The 20711-nt window shown below is 28.9% G+C and overlaps 1 protein-coding gene across 8 annotated transcripts in view; it reads right to left on the minus strand.

Annotated features, from left to right (window-relative positions):
- Positions 1-20711, minus strand: part of LOC103570517 (nucleolysin TIAR) — a 209868-nt gene that overhangs the window by 48187 nt on the left and 140970 nt on the right. For 2 of the 8 annotated variants that reach the window (XM_053742343.1, XM_053742346.1), the window contains exon 1: positions 15701-16675. The exons of 3 other annotated variants lie outside the window; for them this stretch is intronic. In XM_053742343.1, the coding sequence (XP_053598318.1) occupies positions 15701-15857 (157 nt within the window). In that variant the 5' untranslated portion in view covers positions 15858-16675. Of the gene's footprint in view, positions 1-7600; positions 7647-15700; positions 16676-16715; positions 16752-20711 lie in introns of those variants that run through there. 3 more of the 8 variants (XM_053742345.1, XM_053742344.1, XM_014444862.1) reach the window with 3 other exon arrangements.

The following is a 20711-nucleotide window of genomic DNA, read 5'->3' on the forward strand; positions in this document are numbered from 1 at the left end:
TGTTAAAACCAAACAATATTTTATATTTAAAATAAATAAAAACAGTACTTGGGTCTTCTGGTATAAAAAAAAAAAATAGTCTAGAAGTTTTTAATTGAAATTTAAAGATAAATTTACATAGGAGTTTTTATTTTATTTTTCAAGTCCGAAGCAAAACTCAATTCTTTATTTTTTAATCAGTAAAGGGATCAACAAAACAAGATATCTAGAAGTTTGCTTTTTCAAAATGGTTCTACATAGAGAATCTGGAAAATGGTTTCTTTTATGAAAAAACAAGTGATAAAAAATAACGCATGCGCACTGGTGGAAATATTTATTTGAGCCAAATAAGATTCATTAATAGTTAACAAATGATTTATTAAATGAGATTTATTTGAACCAAATAAATATTTCTTAATACTTCCCAACTAGAATTTTTTTCTGATTTGCCAAAAGTACCATAAGAACCTTGTCAGGTTAATATAAGGTTTGTCTTATTCCTTATCAGGACCTCATCAGGATATCCTTATTCAAAAAAAAGTTATCCAATCCCTTTAAATATTTTATTTACAGGCTAAAAATTAAACAAAGTACAAAATAATATTATATAGAAATCACGTCAATCATTGCAGCACGGATTTTTTTCTTCTTCATCAGTTATTCTGTCATCATAATGAATATCGAAGTTCTAATTAGCAAAGTCTAACTGATTATTTTTCGTAGGTGATTCTGTGCAATTTTCAGATACTAATAGTCAGAGAAAAAATCATTTGAGTAACCTTGGCAAAAACACTGTACATAAACTAGATATGGAATCGATTTTGAGTTAGACCATTTGTTAATTAGAACGTCGATATAATATTTACACTCACAAGATCACACATGTATGTCAGCGCAGTGGATAGCATCAATGATTTTGAATCGAAAGGACGCAGGTTCGAGCCTAGCACTCATCAGGAATTTTTCATCAATAAAAAACATGTTTACTTCCTCTAATTTATGCTCTTAATACAATAAATAACATTCTCGATCGAATTAAAATTCTCTTATTTTTTTTCGCAATTTAATATTTCTTTAAAAATAATTATTAATAAGGCAACCTGACTAGGATTCGATGAGGATATTCTGGTAAAGTCCTGATAAGGCAATCCTGATAAGGATCTCATGGGTCTTAAGCGTTACATCCACATCAGTTCCTCATCAGGATACCCTGATCTGGGCTTTATTTGAAATTAGGTTAACCTGATAAGGGCCTCATCAGGTCCTTATGAAAAATTCTAGTCAAGTTAATAAATAGCTTATTTGAATAGAAGGAAATGACACATGAAGTTAATTAAGCAGTGTTATAACAATTAATTTATAGTACTATTTAATTTAATTTTTTTAAAGAAAATAATACACACAGTAATTAGTGTTCAAAATATTCAGCATTTTCTTTATTTACAAAACAATAATTAGTTGATTACATTTTGAATTTGTTACACGTAACGAACGACCCTCACAGAAAGAAACTAATGGGCACTTCTGAACACTATTGAAAATTCATTAGTGTTGATAAATGTTTTATTAGTGATCATTAGTGATCATTAGTACTCTGAATAGTGAATCTTACAACACTATTAGATGTGATGAGTGGTGGATAGTGTTGTATTAGTGTTCATTAGTCGGAGTACTAATGGATCTTGGAACACTATTGAAATCAGTTAGTTTGGAATAATGTTCTATTAGTGTTCATTAGTACTCTGGCTAAGCAATCTTGCAGCATTATTAGAAGTGATTAGTGTCGTATTTGTGATTATTAGTACTCCAAATACTGAATCTTGCAGCATCATTGGAAGTGGTTAGTGTTGAATAGTATTTTATTAGTGATCATTAATAGTTTTATTAGTGAATCTTACAATATTTCTGGGAGTGATAAGTGCTGACTAGGTTTCAAAAGTGTTTATTAGTAATTCGAAAAGTCAGTACTACTCTCTATGAAATTCAAATTAATCACCCTAAACACACAAATGACACTAAACCATTAGTGCACGAAAAAACTAAAGCATTAGTGTTTCTCATTAGTACTGTGATTAATTCTTTTCCATAAGGGGATTAAACGACACACTAGATAGTGTACTGAAAGGTATTATAAACAGAGAGTATTATAAATATCAAATAAATACTTTTATCAGTGCATTATTCTTCCCGCTAACAGAGGCAAAAGGTCAAACTTTCAGGTGCAGATCTGGTGGAAAACTGTATACGCACCACGGAGGAAGCCTTCGATTCGGGTAGGCAATTACATACGCGGGTTGAAATGTCCTACTTTCCTACCTAGGTATATAATATACTATTTTTCACCCGGAAATAAAACAAAATTTTATGGCAACTGAAAAGTTTGCTTATATTTTCTTCAAATACAAATCAAATCTAAAAAGATTTATCACAATCAGAATAAAAAGAGTTTACGTATTCCATTATATCTCCATTTTATTAGAGCCCTTCTCTATTATTAGCTCCAGTTTTAAGAACAAGTGTTTAAAAATAATAAACTTAATTTATGATGAATGATCATAAAAGTAATAGGCGATTTTGACAATGATAAATATTTGTAAACGGTGATAAATTAAAATAATTATTATTATAAGTTATATAAGACTTCCAAAATAAGCCTAACAGTAAATATGTAACAACGTTCTTGAACTAAGGGTTAACTACATAACAAATCCAGCGGAATGGATGAGTGTTCAACCGCAAATAAACATAGAATTTCGGACAGACAAGTGAACGGTAAACATAACATATACGTAATACATAATCCCTTGTATACCTACTACCCGTATTTACCTTCATAGTGAGAGAGTGTGTATACTACATGAGGGTAAACTTGAATATAACTCTCCTCCTCACTCTTACTCTACTCTGCAATCTCCGAACCTATAATATTATCGATTTATTCTAGCAACTAATAAATTTTCATTGAAATAAGTCCTCTTAATTACCGAATCGCAATTTTAAATTTTTATTTACTTTATTACTTGAGCTTTCATCCGTCGTATTATATTTACCTATACACCTACATCTACATTCTACACCTATACTTTATTTACATTCACTGCAGTAAAACTATTTAATGAGCTTAACAATAAATACGAATCCGATTTTATTTTTTTTTTTTAGTTTTAAAACTTTAAACTTTTAAGTACCATAAATTAACACACTTTGAAAAATATAAATGGCTCTTGTGTACTTGCAAGAAATATCACTGTGTACTTTGTACTAGAGAGCAAATTTAACCTATTCGCTGCATAAATATATGTATATACATACATCTATATTTATACGTATTTATATATGTGTACATGAGAATGTCCATGTAAATGTGATCGACCTCATCCCCTTCTTTTACTGCCGTAACGCGTAGTATAAAAGGACATTTAAATTCTTCGACACGTAGCTACGACCCTGCTATTTTTTTTTTGTTCTCAAACTCGAATTCCAGTACAATCGAGATGTGGACACGAACAGCATGAACAAATCTACCGAACAATCGTGACTGTAGGAAAACAAAAAATAAATAAACGAACAAATATATATATATATATATATATATATATATATATATATATATATATATATATATATATATGTCGGTAAATTTGGGATAAATTCGAGTGAAGTAGAAATTCTGAAGAATTGATGCACTTTTTTGAATTTCAATTTCCTGAATCTTTTACTTTTTTTTTTGTATTTAAAGAATAAATTGCAACTCAGTCAATTTTTGTTAGAGAAATGAACAAATACTTTGCTGACGCATAACCGCCGTTTCCCAAAATAGCTACATAAAATAATTTGAATAACTCAATGGATGTGTTTTGATTTTTTAGTTGTTAGAAGTTTTTATATATACAGAGAAATTATTCGCGTTTAAAATGCTGCACGCTGAAAAAAACAGTAGTAATACTTTCTATCGTAACGAAGTAACTATTCCTATCCTTACATTTTAATGATTCTCATTTTTTATGTTAACTTTTCCTATCGAAGATGGCAACCATTTTTATGCTTGATGATAATCATTCCCGGGTCATAATATTTAGCCTCATCAAACCCAAGTAAGCCTCAATCAAGCCTCACTTAGCTAAAAAAGTATTTTGAGCCTCAAATAATGCTCATAGAGCCTCAATGAGCCTCAAATGATGCTCAAAGAGCCTTAAATAATACTAATCGAATTTAAATTACATTTGATCGAACTCGTAAAATTATTATTATCATTATAGATTCATTGAGTCAAGACTAGGTTCATTTGAGGCTAATCATTTGAGGCAAAATTTAAAAATTTTTCCGGCATAAGAACTACCACTATCTAGACGGTAATTATTACTATCGACATTAGTAATTATTACTATACGAGAAACAAATAGTTAACATAAAAACATGGCAATGATTATCACATACAGACGGTAATCATTCCTTATTACAAGATATGGTGATAGTTACTATTTTTTCTTCTGCGTGTATGGTGTCATAGTAAAGCCGAGCCATGTTAGCTACCTGACGAAAATTGAACTACACACATGGAAGAATGACTATGACCATAGTAAAATTTACAATGATCACAGTAATTTGTAATAAAATTGTCGTCAATTTTACTATGGCTATAGTCATTTTTCCATGTCTTTAATTCAATTTTTATCAGGTGGCAAATATGGTCCGGCTTTATCATAGCATTTTAATTTTCAAACGAGAATAATTTCTCCGTGTACTTGAAAGTCGGATGCATATAATGGGCGATTTTTTTCGATTGATGTGTGTGTTTATAATTAAAGAAAAATACAATTAAAATAATTTTCATAGTGACGTTCTTTAGAATGTTAGTCTATGAGTTGCCGCAATTTAAGCCATCACAATTCTTCTGTAAAAGTCGTTATTCGATCATCCTCAGGATGAACTGTAATGAATATCAATAATCAACTATTTTCCCATTAGAAAGGGATTAGTAAAAATCGATTAATTTTCAGAGATTCATCTTAAAATTTATTGTCCATAGTCCAGGTTTTTCTGTCTTCTTTTTTTACTTTTACATTCGTATACATTTCGCTCTATCTTACGTATTCTATTTATCCATAAATTTTTGTTTCTCTCTATACTCTTTGCTCTTATATATACATTCCTAGCGCCCCTACAACAAAAATAAAAACTAGCTGTCGATAATAAATTTTTAGGTTATATTGTATCGTTCTGACTGAATAGTGGTTTAGACATGGAACGTTTCCATGGCTCAAAGAACTCGTTCCTAAAAACGTATCCGTGGACGTACTTTATTTCAAAAATTTTAATTATACGTATATATTTATTTAGAATCACTAAAAATGGTTGTAGTTCTTCGAAATACTATTTGCTAAACAAATGTTTTCATCTGTTGATTTCCAATATATATTTGCATGCAACTATAACTGTCTCAGGAAAAAATAACTATTAGAGTATCTAAAGTAAATTTCACGGAACGGTCGGATTTGTATCCAACAAAAGACATAGTCACAATTCACGGAAAACTGTGGAAAACTCTACAGGTCCGGAACGGCACAGCTCTCATTTTTAGTTATTTTATTTAAAGGTTAGTTTATTATAATATCAATGTTTTTTTCGATTTTTAAAGTGTTGATCTCCATGCAACATTAATTTAAAATTTACAAAAATATCAATCATAGAATATTGTGTAATCCTCTTAATATGGAAAAACTTAGTTCAGATGTTGATGATGGTTTACTACCTGCAGGCATTAAACAAGCAAATCCTTAGGAACAAAGAAAATTGTCTATTGAAAGTTGCATACAATCTTTAGTTCACGCGTCTTATTACAGAGATACTTGCCAGATTCCTTCCTGTCAAAAGATGAAAAGGGTAGTTACACATACAAAAGTTTGTTAACAGAAAACAAATGATCGTTATCTTATTCGTGCACAACTTATCGCATTGTGTAGCTATAAAGCAAAAAATTGCCATAAGATGAAATGTCTTGTGCCATTCTGTTCCAATGTTAAAGATAAATTGAAACAACTACAGTTTCAGCAGATATTACAACAATCCCAATTATTGAGGCTACGTATAGCTGCGATGAGAATGATAAGACCAAATGGTCCAGTAACTGGTATGCAAATTGGTCTTGTGCTATCGTGTTCAAGTATTAATCATACGTTGAAACAACATAATTTCAGCAGAGATTACAATAAGATCAAGTATTAAAATGTATGGCTAAGATAAATATAAAAAATTCCAACTGGTCTAATAAGTGGGGTACAAATGTCTAATGACGAAATGGCTTCTAATATTGCTATGAAACCTGGTGCTAGTTCAACAAACTTATCATCACCACAACAGCATCTGAGTCGATCAGCAATGGAATTTGATGATCAAATGACGTGACAAGCTAATGTTATTGCAGGACCAGTTAATCAGGTATAGATCCTCAAGGTCAAGGTGGTACAACATCAACACAGAGACAAGCATTACAACTGCTTTTGCAAGCATTAAGACGTCCAAGTACTCCAGATCAACAAAAACTGATATTGCATCGCTAGTAAAAATAAACGACGGCCGCCTCGTTTGTCATCTACCGTTAGCATTGATTCTAGCGACGCTAGCGAAGTGCTAGCCAGTGCCTTGTTTCATTTTTACTAGGAATATAGCTAATAGTAATTCAATTTAATAAAAGCATTTAAGGGAGACCGGGTATTATTGTCTCACGGGTTGGTTGTTCCAGCGGTAATTTGTGGCGATTGGTTCATCAATCGGCGTCGAAAAATCGCAAAGGTATCACCTCCCTTTCGACGCCGATCAATGTTCGTATTTCGTTCGATAAGTTATCTGTTATGACCGCTGTGACAACCATATCCGGTCTCCCCTATAGATCGCGGACAAGCCTAAAATTATCAGTATGGTAATGTTGCTCGAAGTAGAGCCAGCGATTGTGTTAGTATATTAACTTTTACCCAACGCCAACAACAATAATGACAGCAGCAGCAACAACAGCAACAACTTCCATGACAGAATACTCAGTAGTATCAACATCAGTAATAGCAGAAAAATATTATTTGAATTAACGTAATGTTGAATCAACAGCAACCAGGATAAATAACCAGTATCAAACACCATCAGGGGTACAAGAATCATATAATAATAGCAATAACCACAGCAACAGCAGCAGGCTCAAAAATTATTTACCCAACGACTAGCATCATCTTACCCAACAATGGCCAATAGTGACTTTTATTTCCAATTAAATTTTTTTTTCTTTTATTTATTAAAAAAAAGTTGTTGAATGAAATAGCTCTTAAAAACATCAAATAATATAAATAATTACCATTCATGACAAATAAATACCATTTTGAAAAATGATAATTTTTAAGTAGATTTCTTTAGTAATCGGCCTATTGCAATGGGTCTCATGATAAAATTATCACAGAATTTTGTCACCATATGTCTTATTTTACCTCGTAAAGTCAAAAAATACCATCCGCTCAAAAATTTATATATGTGTATGTATATATATACAATATAACGCGCCTTGTCATCACGATAGCGCCCGCAATTCTTAACGGATCTTAATGAAATTTTATACTCATATTTATTGGATGATTACCTTGATCAGGTTCGAAGATGAGCCCAATCGGTCCATTACTTTGGAAGTTGTGGGTGTTTGAAATTTTTTCTGATTTTCATAAAAATGAATTTTCTGGCTTTATCCTAAAATAACTTTTGAACCGAAAATGATAACTCAATTCTGTAAAAAGTATCTTAAAATTTGAACGATTAGTTTTAATTTTCACTGTAATACTTGATTTTTTGAAACATCTTTTCTAACAATTTGGTGATATCGAAAATTTCACAAAAAATAAAAAAAGCTTATTTTTGCAGCTTAGTCTTCTAATAACTTCTAAATGATAAGGCATAACCCTTTTCCTTGAAATTCATGTTTAAGCTTACAAAATAAGTATTAATTACACTATTGCAGCTTTATTGTATTTACATAAGAAATCTACCTTTCCATTCCAGGTAAGGCCGGATGGCTCTTTTTTTTTCAGATCATTGATTAATCGCGTTTTTTCCCTCTTCCGTACATAAACACGTGCGTAGATATAATTGTAATTTATTGATTCAAAACTGCTGAATCATTGAATTCACAAACAATTAAAAATTTTTGTTTATGTAAACATTATATTAATTATTAGTTGTAGAGATAAAATTATTAATGGTCTAGGTAGTATATTTAATTATAATATAATAATACATATATATAAATAGTGCGTAGAGTTAGTGGAATGAAATAGAATCAAAATTATCTCATGCATAACCTACAGTGCACCGCTAAATTATTAATTAGCTGAAAATTAGTAAAATGTAGGTCACTAAGAGCAGAGAGTGGTAAAGAGAGTAGAGTGTACTAGTGTACTAGTGTAGTATGTAGTATGTAGTAGGTTATATGAGTTGCTTGCGCGGCAAGTATTTGACGCTAATGCGTAAAGTCCGGGCCAATCGCCAAGCTTTGCACGTTGCACACCCAACTCTATTCTAGAGTCATATTTCGTCGTAGCTCTTACTGCTTTTGTACTGGGTACTATGGATTTTATCTTGTAGAAATGAGAATAAGAATAAGTAGAAATAGAAGTACAAGCACAAGCAGAAGTATAACCAGAATCCAAAGTACTAGTAAAAGTAGAGCCAGTCTTTCATTTCATTCTCTAGCATTTACTTTACTTTTTTTTTTTTTTTTTTTTTTTTTTCTTTATTTTTGTTTCGCTGTCTACAATTGTTCGTATAATAATCGAGATGAGAAGAAGACAATGAGAAAACAATGAGACACTTTTGTACTATAACTAAATGCACAACTAAATCGATAATTTTAATTTAATGGAATAGTGTAGATAGTGCACACAGTATACAGTACAAAAAGTTTATTTTGAATAAATTATTTTGTTTAATTAATATTTATATATAATACCTTGTTTTCAGTATATATGTTGTTGTTAAATATAAATGAACGTATATTAATATTATTATGAGGTTGTGACAAAGGAACAAATATTGTCAATTGTAATGAATAAATTAATGAGTGTCCACAGTCACAAATGATAATTTAATTACATAATTAATTATTAGTTGGATCATAAATATTAAATAGTCTATTTGTCATATTGAATGTAAAAATTATTTCTTATTAATTTAGATAATGTAAAATACTAACAGATGTTTTTCATTATTACAAACAAGTTGATAAATGGATTTATTTATTATTAATTTATAATAATTCAACAAAATTTGTGTATGGATTTTAATAGACAATATTGTAAAATGTTTATCGCAATATCATGATATCATATATCATTGATTAACATTACATTAGTTGACTTTAATTGAATCAAAAAAACTTTTTTTTTTTTTTGAGTTAAAAATGATTCAGTCAACAATGTTTTATAAAATAATTTTCTGGACAATATTAAATGTAAAATCATTTTAAATTGCAAGTAAATCGAAAGTTATAACACTTGAAAACATGAACAATTTCTTCATTAATTTTATTGAGGTGCAAAATGGCGGTAAAAAATTTATCTATTTATATATTTATTAAATTAACAAAATGACCTTTGGTAAATTTTTCGCTGGTCAATTTAAATTAGTTCCCAGGTAAAAACCCATATCATATATAAAAATATATGATCAATATCAGAAAATATATGTGGCCAATTTAACTATATTTTCTGATATATGGTTTTTTTTATATTAAAAAATATAATATTCATCATTTACGAGTCCGTATATGTTTAGCATATATAAAATATATATGTCAATCATATACAAAAAATATATTTTTATCATATATGAAAATATATATTTATATTGTGTATGGAAAAAAAAAGTTTCTTATTCGTACGACCAACTCCAATTAAATTAGATCTAAATTTTAATATACTCTTTAAATTGCAAATAAAATTGTCAAAATTAGTTGATTTGATGCGAATATATGATATACCCATATAAATATACATAAACCGAATAAGATATATGCTAAAATATAACAAAGAAAATATATGGTGCCATATATAGTATAAATTATATGCTACCATATATTTTATTTCATATGAAAATTTTATATTTTTTGAATATAAAAGAAAATATATCAATACAATATATTATAAGGTAAATGTAAATGTATATATAGCTTCATATAAAAAACATATAAGTTACATATATGGAATACATATATTTACTACTGTATATAATTTTATATTAAATCGGCCAAAATCGCTATATGATTTTTTATAGTATACAATATACTATATCATATATTTTTTTGTTGCAAACATATATGATTTTATATATTTTAACCATACATTGTTTTTTCATACGGGAAGTTTCAAGTTAAAAAAGTAATAAAGTTTTTTCTCGGCCGAAAAGTGGACGACGAAAGGCCAAGGTAGTGAACATAAGGCCGAAAAATGAGTGAAATTTCGCCGAAAATAGGCTGACTAAATTTATCGATCAACTTTAGGCCTCTAATAAAAACTCTATGGTTTCGACCTGATTTTGGCCAAATTCAGCTTTTTCGGTCAAATATTTTTACTTGGGTTATCAGAAAATTTCTCTCTATTAAGACAATTTTTGAGCTTTATTTTAATCATTTTTTATTTTGTTACGTCTAACATACAAAAAAAAAAGACAATTGTCATGCATAGTCTCTTATTTTGAGTCAAGACACAAAAGTTCTTTACTCGGGCGTCGGAAACCTCGTCGTTACGGTAACGAGTAGGAAATTATATCCAGTATGAGGAATGATTTTAAAATAATTTAAAGAAAACTTGAGAACTTACAGTTGATTATAAATTTTATTCAGCTTCTGCTGTACAATTTAATTGTTGTTGGTTGGAAGATTGTTCAGTTATTGCGAATTGAATACGAATAAAAATAAAAATAAAAATAACTATGTCGTTGTTAGTATAATGACACGCGTCATCTTGACTTGACCTCCAAGCTGACAAGTGGGGGAGTGGCATCTGAGGGGTACTGTTCAGCACCAGAGGTGATCCTCTCTAGCTGTGATGGAAATTCGTGAAGAATTAGGTCGGACTTTTATGAAGGGTACATAAAATGGTAAATTCTGAGAAGCATAATCGCGCTTATTGCCGTTAGTGTGGCTACCGTTTACGATTGCAAACTAATTTTAAAATGAATCGTTTGGTAATTAAAACGAGAGCTCTTGGCGGACAGCTAGAATCATTGGTCAACAAAAATGATGTCAGCACCGAGGTTCATAGCTCATAAATCACTCGATTTTGAGTCTCAAATGGAAATAGAGAGATAGAGAAATTTGAGAACTAATGATGGTGTGTCTTTAGTCTTACTTGTGAAATTGGGGCTTCTCTGTAAATTTAAATTTTACTTCTGTAAATTTAAATTTGAATAAAAAAAAAACCTACTTTCATAATATTTAAAATAAAAAATTTTGGAGTTAATTTTCATAAAAAATAAAATAAAGTAAATTATTATTTAATATTCAAATATATGTAACTATATATTTATTTAAATATTATGCAAGGAACACACTCAGTTTAAAAAAACTCCGACAGAAGTAAAACAAAGAAGAAATTAAATCTGAGTGAGCCTTTTATTTTGATAGTTTTTAATTTATCCTAAAAGTGAGATTGTAAAAAAGTAGAAAAAAAGAAAAAAGTAAAAAAGATATGTGATGGGTATACAAGAGTAATAGCTACATAGGATAGACATTGTAGTGTGTAAGGCCACACAAAAAGAATATTAAAGGTCGAGTTGAAACACTGAGTGTAGAATATGAGACGGTAGCTCTCCTCATTTCTCATTTGGTATGCTGTAGACCATCCGTAGGTACCTTCCTATCTATTATCCTTTCTTGCTTTCCAACTTTCTTCAATCTAACAATTTTCCTCTTATTTTATCAATTTATGGATTTGCTCTCGGTTTACTCACTAAAGAATTAGTCTTATTTGAATTATCTACTGCATTTCCACATATGAAATATATATATACGCATCCAATCGCGTTAAATTTTCATAAATCAATGGATTAAATTGATGGCCCAAATCTATAATTTTCACAAATCATTTAATATGAGAAACTACTTTTATTCCACTACTCCGTTTTTTTTTTTTTTTTACAATAAAAATACTCGCACTAACTTTAGATTCCAGCTTAATTTATTATCATCATTATTATTATATTTTTTGTGACCCAAAAATAATAATAAATTACCATAAAAAAGTCATACTAATTGCATCCCTGCAATAAGTTAAAAAGTTATATAAAAAAATGTCTCATGGGTCATGATGGGTTATAATGGACTCGACAAATGTCTCAAGTCATTAATTACCGCGTATTTTATTTAACGATCTAAATACTTTTTTTTACAAAAAATAAATAAAATTTGATTTCTGTCACTTAATTTATTGATTTTATGACAAATATATTAAGTATCAAAAGTAATTAAAATAAATATCATTAGAACTGAATAATTTTTTTTCTTTTTAATTCAATTAAAATATTATTTAATTGTAATAAAATAAAATAATAATTTTGTTGTCGTCAAACGGTTGCTCACGAAATACATTGAGTAACAACAAAGTTAAATTTAATCTAAGCCATTATTTTGCTCCATCATCGACTCAATTTAACGAGCCATTGTTTGTGTAATTATACCTTTCCCCCGAATCGTTCTGAGTATTCATAAATGGTTGTACTTTTGATTAAGATAAAAAGTCTCATGATTGATTACAAAAGTTAACTCATTGTAAAACTTCCAACTACTGCCATTCGTGTCCACCTTCCTACACTAATACTTACCACTATACATCTATACATACATACATTTATGAATAAGAAAAAAAAAACAAGCTATTCAACTGCTAATTTTATTCTAGCAATGAATTTATTATGACAGGCATGTCTATGACAATTTTATTCCACTTCCGAGGGGTCGTTGTCACTAGGACAAATTGATTGATGATGAACAACTGATCATGACCAACGATCGACCGATTGTTCAAGCAACTCGTGGGAAATGGCGGCGAATCAACTATCGGGCGTCCACATAACATGAAGGCGACTATTATTCACGCGAGGGTCGAGACTCAATTTAGCAGAGCAGAGGGCTTCGATCACATACACACACAAACAAACACACAAACACACACACAGTTGTATTACAGGTCGCATTAACTCCGGATACAATATATACTAGACGAATTCAATTCCTCTCTCTCTCTCTCTCTCTCTCTCTCTGTTTTTCTCTTTGTTACTCTGTTTCTCTGTTTCATCCCCCCACTGAAAAAGGGCTTCGTGATAAATTCTTATAAATCAAAACAAACACGCTATCCCATTTTCCATCTTATATATTTTCACATACAACCACATTAACAAGTAGACCTGCTTCCCTAGTTTAAAAAGACAAAATATTTTTAGAATTAATACTCAACTACATTATACACAACTCATTAAATGCTAGTTAAGATATAATATTTATGATTAAATAGTATTTCTAAATTACTTAATAATTGAGACGTATTGTTGGTTAGAAATATTATTACTTATATATTTTTTTTTTTAATTAAAAAAATAATTAAGATAAAGAAATTATAGAATACTAGATCTATGATAAAATTAATTATATTTTTTTTGTTTAATATAGATTAAGATTAAACATGTCTGTAAGATAATTAAATTTTTTTTCTATTAATTTGAATTAATAAATTAAAAACTTTATTTTGTCATAAAATTATATTAATAAATAGAGAAGTTTTTCAGAATTTATGATCAATATTCAAATTTAATAAATCATTTTATTTTTAAAAATTGACAAATTTGAATAATTTATTGAAGTCATTAAAATAATGTAATTATGCAAGTTGGCTCTATCGATCATAATTTGACAATTTAATACCAGTATTTTGGATTATATTTTGATAATTTCGTCCATCATTATTACACTTAGTAATGCTCGATAACGAATTTAATTCAGTATTCTCGGTTTATTTGATTTAGCCAATGAAGATTTATAATATTTACCACAACAATGTACAAAAAAAATTCAAATAATTCTATATTCAAACGCAGTTATATTAAAATAAACATGCATATAACAAAATACCTCTGAAATATTTTAAATTATTTAAGCTGCTTTGTAAAATTAACATCAATGCAGACAGAAATTTAACAAATTCTTTGGAAATTTAACTTTTACAGAGAAAAATGAAAATATTTAGAATTATTAATTTTAGTACGAAAACAGTCTCATATAAATTTATTCATAAACAATAATTACAAATAATCTGTGTAAACTTTATATACCAGTCAGGGTAATTTGGACTCTTTAAAAACACATAACAAAAAAATTGCGAAATGAACGCGAATTGAATCTGGAGTTAATACAGAGTCAATACGAATCATATCGGAGTGAAATTCACTCATACCAAGGGAGAGTTTATTTTAACATTAAAACTCTGGATTAGAGTGAATGCGGACTGAAGTAAAATCTGCGTTACTCCGAAATGAGTCCGCAGAAAAAAAAACTCCCTATTCACTTTGCATATGGAGTGATTTCTTTTTAAACTCCATCTCTGATTGACGAAGTGAATTTGGATTTAAATAAAATTTAAAATCTGTATTCACTCCTGACTTTTGACAGCGTATATTTAGAGTTACTTTTTACGAAAAAAATTATTTTTCGCCTAAATATTTTTTTTTGCGATTAAGTTCACTCGCGACCTATAGTGTGTGCTATCGCTTACTCTCTCACTCAATATTGTTTCCCCTTGCACTCGATATCACAAACTCGCTTTTTTCTCGTTTTAAAATTGTGAGACAGATTTCTTTGAATATTCAAAACATTTTTTACTAATCGGTAGTATGATAATTTTTAAATTTATAATTTTATTTTCCTGCAATCCATTAGTTTTTGAAAGTATTCTTAAGCAAAATAATTTGAAGTACAAGTGAAAATATGACTTTTTTTTTAAGTTAGTCTGAGCTTTTCTATGTTCTATGTGCATTTTGATTATCAATATCTAGCTTAACAAACTGTTAAAAATTTTGATTTTTTAAAATTACATGCAGGACATCTACTTTGATATCATATTTAAATTACATAAAATTCTTGTGAAAAGTCGGTTTGCGATTGAACTACCGTAATTTTATATAAATAATGTTTACTCGAAAACCGACTTTTCATAACACTTTCAAGTAATTGAAATATGATATCAAAGTAGATGTCCTGCATGTAATTTTAAAAAATCAAAATTTTTAACAGTTTGTTAAGCGAGATATTGATAATCAAAATGCACATAGAACATAGAAAAGCTCAGACTAACTTAAAAAAAAAGTCATATTTTCACGTATACTTCAAATTATTTTGCTTAAGAATACTTTCAAAAACTAATGGATTGCAGGAAAATAAAATTATAAATTTAAAAATTATCATACTACCGATTAGTAAAAAATGCTTTAAATATTCAAAGGAATCTGTCTCACAATTTAAGACGAGAAAAAGCGATTAAGCGATATCAAGTAAAAGAGGAAGCAATAGCGAGTGAGACAGTAAGCAATAGCACACACTATAGCTCAAGAGTGAAGTACCTTAAAAAAAAAAAAAGATTATTTAAAAAAAATTTATTTACAACAAATAAAAAATTTATTATTTAGTCATTGTAAATTTACTCACGAGGATTTTGATAATAACCAGCGGAGTTAAACCGTGACAATGCAATTGCCTGTGAAATTTTTGTATGCAACGCAGTGATGTACGAATTGGCAACATCATAAATACAATAAGTTCCATAATAACGTCCTCGATTATTCATTTTAACTTTTCTCTCCATCTCAACGCAAATGATATATTTATATTAATATCTCACTGTACTAAATATCACTATATGGAAAAAAAAAAAAAAAAAAAATAGAGGATTTAAAAAGTTGTTATTAAATTTCGGATTCACCTTGTCCATATAATATGATAAATGCATAAAACAATTCAAGATGAAAAAAAATAAAAAAACATAAACAAAATAATAATATGCGTATGTATATATATATTGGAATACACAATAGCAGTAAAAGCAGTAGTAGAAGCAGGAGCAGTAAAGGCAGGAGTAGTAACGGCATCAGCGTCGGTGGCAGGGCACATCGATAGCCTGGTGCACTGTGTGGCTTTGTGTCACGGACGAGCGTATTCTTCCTTGGGTACTTCTCGTATATCACTGAAACTAGGACACACCTATTCGATCGATTTACGCGCACGCAATGACCGTCAGTCGCGTCACCGATTGTATTTCACAGTAGAAGCATTCTCGCGATCCGGTCGTATATTCCAACATGAAATGCTTAACCGCGTATCTCTAATGTCCTTCAATCTGATCTGCTTTGAAGCTTAAAACTTTATCAACACACATGTACATGTACATATAAACACACAACATATTTATTTATTTGTTTAATAAATTGTCAATATTTATTATATTTTATTTTATTTAAATATATTTTGTTTTTGAAATTAAATTTAATACAAAATACTGTTACGTGGATTATCACAACTTTAGAGACAGACGTCAAGGATTGTGGAACAAGACTGTCGACGCGAGGATCGTGTACATATAACACTGATTGCGAGTAATGTATATACCAATACAAATCCAGATATATATATGGGATACACATTTAAAATAAATGTATACACGCACGTTATACACTGTGATCTGCGTAGAATTAGCTGCGAGTGGGCACAGTCCAGGCTGAAACGGAAATGGCCTGCTCCCACGAAGCGGAAGCCACGACCGGATATGTTACGAGTCAACGGGTACCTCTGATTATGAACCACTAAATTCCACCAGATAAAATCGTACTACGCTAATTACACTAACACCCGTCGTTATATTTTATTGTCACATTAAATTTCTTTGTTTACTATTTTTTTCTTTATTTATTTTTTTAATTAAAATGGATACTTTTCTCTCTACTTTTATTCGTAATCATTATTATTTATTTATTTATTTTAACTATTTTTAAAAAAATATTTTGATTCATTAATTTCTTTAATTAATTAATTGGTTGATTCATGGTTTGATTATTTAATGATATCAGATTTTGAATTATTCTATAGAGCAAATCATATTACAAAGTAAGGTAAAAGCCCCTTTACCCGCTCACTTTCAATTGGAGTGAGATTAAATTACTCAACATAAATTAAAAAATAAAATGAAAAACTATATTTTTTTTTATAGTTATTTTTTGAAGTATCAAGTATTAGAATAAAATGTTAGTTTGAAGAATAATGTTGATAATTAATTATTATTAATTTTTTTAATAAGGTCCTTGAGTGTACCCATAGTCGCTCATTAAAAGTTGTCATGTACCATTACTCGATCAACACATGGCCTGATAGTCGCTCAAAGACAATATCAATTGAACTATGATAAGTTTATTGATTTGGAAAATAATTTATAAATTATATTACTTTATTCTTTCATAATATCAAATTTCATGAATTTTACAAATATATTTAATAAGATATAGTTATAACAATTCTTAAAAAATTTGACGTAATCTAAATATAATCTAACGAACGAACGTTAAAGTAAAAAATGCCCGACTGAGCGCGATTTTGAAAACAGTCACTTAATTTAAATTTATAATCTATTATAAAATAATTTGATACATCATAGTTTAATATATTTAGGTTCACAAATAATTATTTATCAATAATAATTTGTTTAGTTGAAAATTCTTTTTATAAAAATTATCAAAAACGCATAAAACAGTTAAAGTGAGTGACTAATAGTACTGAGCGAGTATAGGGGCCTTTACTTTAATAACTACAATTTTGGTACCTTTTTTTAATTAAAAAAAATCTGAAAAACGGTTGGCTTTGTGGGCTGATCTCAAAACTTCCCGCTATTTTCGAGCTTAAAGAGCTCAAAAACGTTATTATTGGTAAACTTTTGAGTTTTGCGAGATCAAAAAACGATTGGACCGAAAAAACATACATTTTGCTGAAAAGAAGTAATTTTTGACCGACGACATCTCTGGAAAAAATCGACTGATTTTAACGTACTCTGCAGCAATCGAAAGATCTCATTGAGGCTTAAATTTGATCAAATTTTGAAAAAAACCGGTCGAGCAATTTACGAGTTATGCAACAAAAACATAAAAAAAAAATTTGTTTAATTTTTAGTTTTCGTATAACTTGTAAACTACTTGACCGATCGACTCCATACACGGAAAAATAATCAGTAGCAGCAACCGATTATTTCGGTAGCTGTTACTGATTATTTTTTTTCGTGTAATCTAATGAGTTCCAAGTCTCAGTGTGACCCTTAGATTGCCGCCAAGAACGCTCGAATCGGTTGATTCGTTCCTAAGATATTGTTGGACAAAAAAAGTTTCCATACACATACACGGCCGGATGTCCACCCGGAAATAGTCAGAATACTTTCCTAGGACCTTAAAACGATAAGATCTGATGAAAACTCAATTTTCGAAAATCGGACCGAAACCAATTCCCTTTTTTTTTTTTGAAAATTTTCCACTTTCATAACGGGAATTAAAAAAAAACTATCATAATTTTATAGTGCAGTGGCGTGAAAAATTAAAATACTTTTTTTTGCGGGTAAATAAATTCGTTAAAAAATAATAAATTATATATTTACCCAGGCATGAAAGTTAGAGAAACAGTAATATATAATAATATGAATAGAAGCCTAATATTTCTTGAACACGACGTTGACAAATTATTAGTAAGAAATGATAAGTCAGATAAAGTGTATTGTGAATATGCATTTGTTGCGCACGAGATTGAGACAGTAAAGTGAAAAGGCAAAGACTATCAGCGACGTATCTGGTGTATTTATGGCTTGAGTAGACAGTTAAAACTCAACAGGTTACAGTTGAATTCAACATTACAAGAATAACAGTCAGACTACAATGGAACAAGAATAAAGAATAAAAGGGGGCAATACTAAGTTTTAATTTAAAACAAATACAAACTTGGAGCTAAATTAAAAATTCAACCCTCGACTGTCAGGTCTTATTTCAGTAAAAAAAAAAAAAATTATATAAAATGACTAGACACATATATTTATATATGTGCGTTGAGTATGAATAAAAGGTAAAAAAATATCTAAAAGACCCCAGGCAACCGGAACAAAATGAAACATATCAATTTCCGAAATTTTATTTTTCCATTAAAAAATATATAACAAATGTTTATTCGAAACACAGTTATTGTTAACTGACTTATATGTTATTTTTTGTTATATTTTTTGAGTTTTATGAAAAGTTTCATATTTTTGGTATCAAGCCCTCACGGAAAAAAATAAAATTTTTAAATTAGTGTTTAAAATTATAATCCGGAAACTGGGTGTCTATTTATCATTATATTAGTTATCGTTACTCAATTTACATAGTTCATTTTTTTGATGCTAAAAAAAAAAAGGACAAAAAAAGAAATTCAGTAAAACTTAGAATTGAATAATTTATAAAAATAATTATCATCTACATAACAATACTTATTATTCAAAATATAATAGTCGGTCGCTATTATACATTATTTATAAGAACTATATAATATGTAAGCGATACTCATCTTGACGGTACTTATGTACTCATAAATTATTGATTATCTCTTGTAATAAGAATAATTAAATATTTATAAAATATATTCATAATGAATGATTCTTATTACTATCATTATTATTTTTTTTTTTTTTAAATAGAGAATAAATTGCAGTAGTGTTTCAAATGTTGGAATAGAAATATTTTATATATTGACTAGAAACTTTTTCTGTTACATAGTAATTTTTTCCATGTCAATACATGAATAATTCTCGTATTACACAAAAATATTTTGTATGTCATAAGAATTTATCCTACATCATATAGTAATAATTCTTATATGCTAACATGGCCACTTTCCCTATGGACCGTAAAAAATTTTCCGAGTAAACGCACATTAAACATGGATGATTTTTTACTTCTTTAATCCCCTCGAAGTGAAATTTACTCCAAAGGAAAGTTTATTTTAACATTGAAACTCCGGTTCAGAGTGAATGCGAATTAGAAAAAAAAATCTTCGTCACTCCGAAATCACTCTACTCAAAAAAAATACTTCTTATTTACTTTGGATGCGGAGTGATTTTTTTTAACTCCAGAACTTTAAGTGACGGAGTGAATTCGTGTTAAAATGAAATTCATGAGCACTCTGGATTTTTTGCGTTTTGTAAAATTCATGAAATTCGTAAAATATTTTTTAAAAATTATTTACCCAGTAAAATTATAAATGCGCTGTCTTTTTTTCTATTCTACTCCGACTTTTTAAAGATTAATTCATAAAATTTCAGTTTAAATATTGTTCTACATGTAAAAGTTCCAAGTTCATGAATATTTTAAAAAAGTAGGGTGCACTGTCTTAGAATGGGTTTAAATTTTCTGAACAATTCTGAATGTATTTAAATTTCGCACACGGAAATGGTCATTGGTTTTTTTATTTTCTTTTATATTTAAAAATTACTAACATTCCGGTAACACGAAAAAAAAAATTACAATTTTCTACAAGTAACGTGGCACTTTGAATAGAAAACTAGAAAAATTTTAATTTAAAATAAGAATTTGAGGTTTTTACTAGAAGTTTAGTCAAAAGTACACCTTCAAAACTTATGGGTCAAAAGTATTTATTTATATAT

This window comes from Microplitis demolitor, chromosome 10 (genome assembly GCF_026212275.2).
Source record: "Microplitis demolitor isolate Queensland-Clemson2020A chromosome 10, iyMicDemo2.1a, whole genome shotgun sequence".
In the NCBI taxonomy this organism is placed as follows: domain Eukaryota; kingdom Metazoa; phylum Arthropoda; class Insecta; order Hymenoptera; family Braconidae; genus Microplitis; species Microplitis demolitor.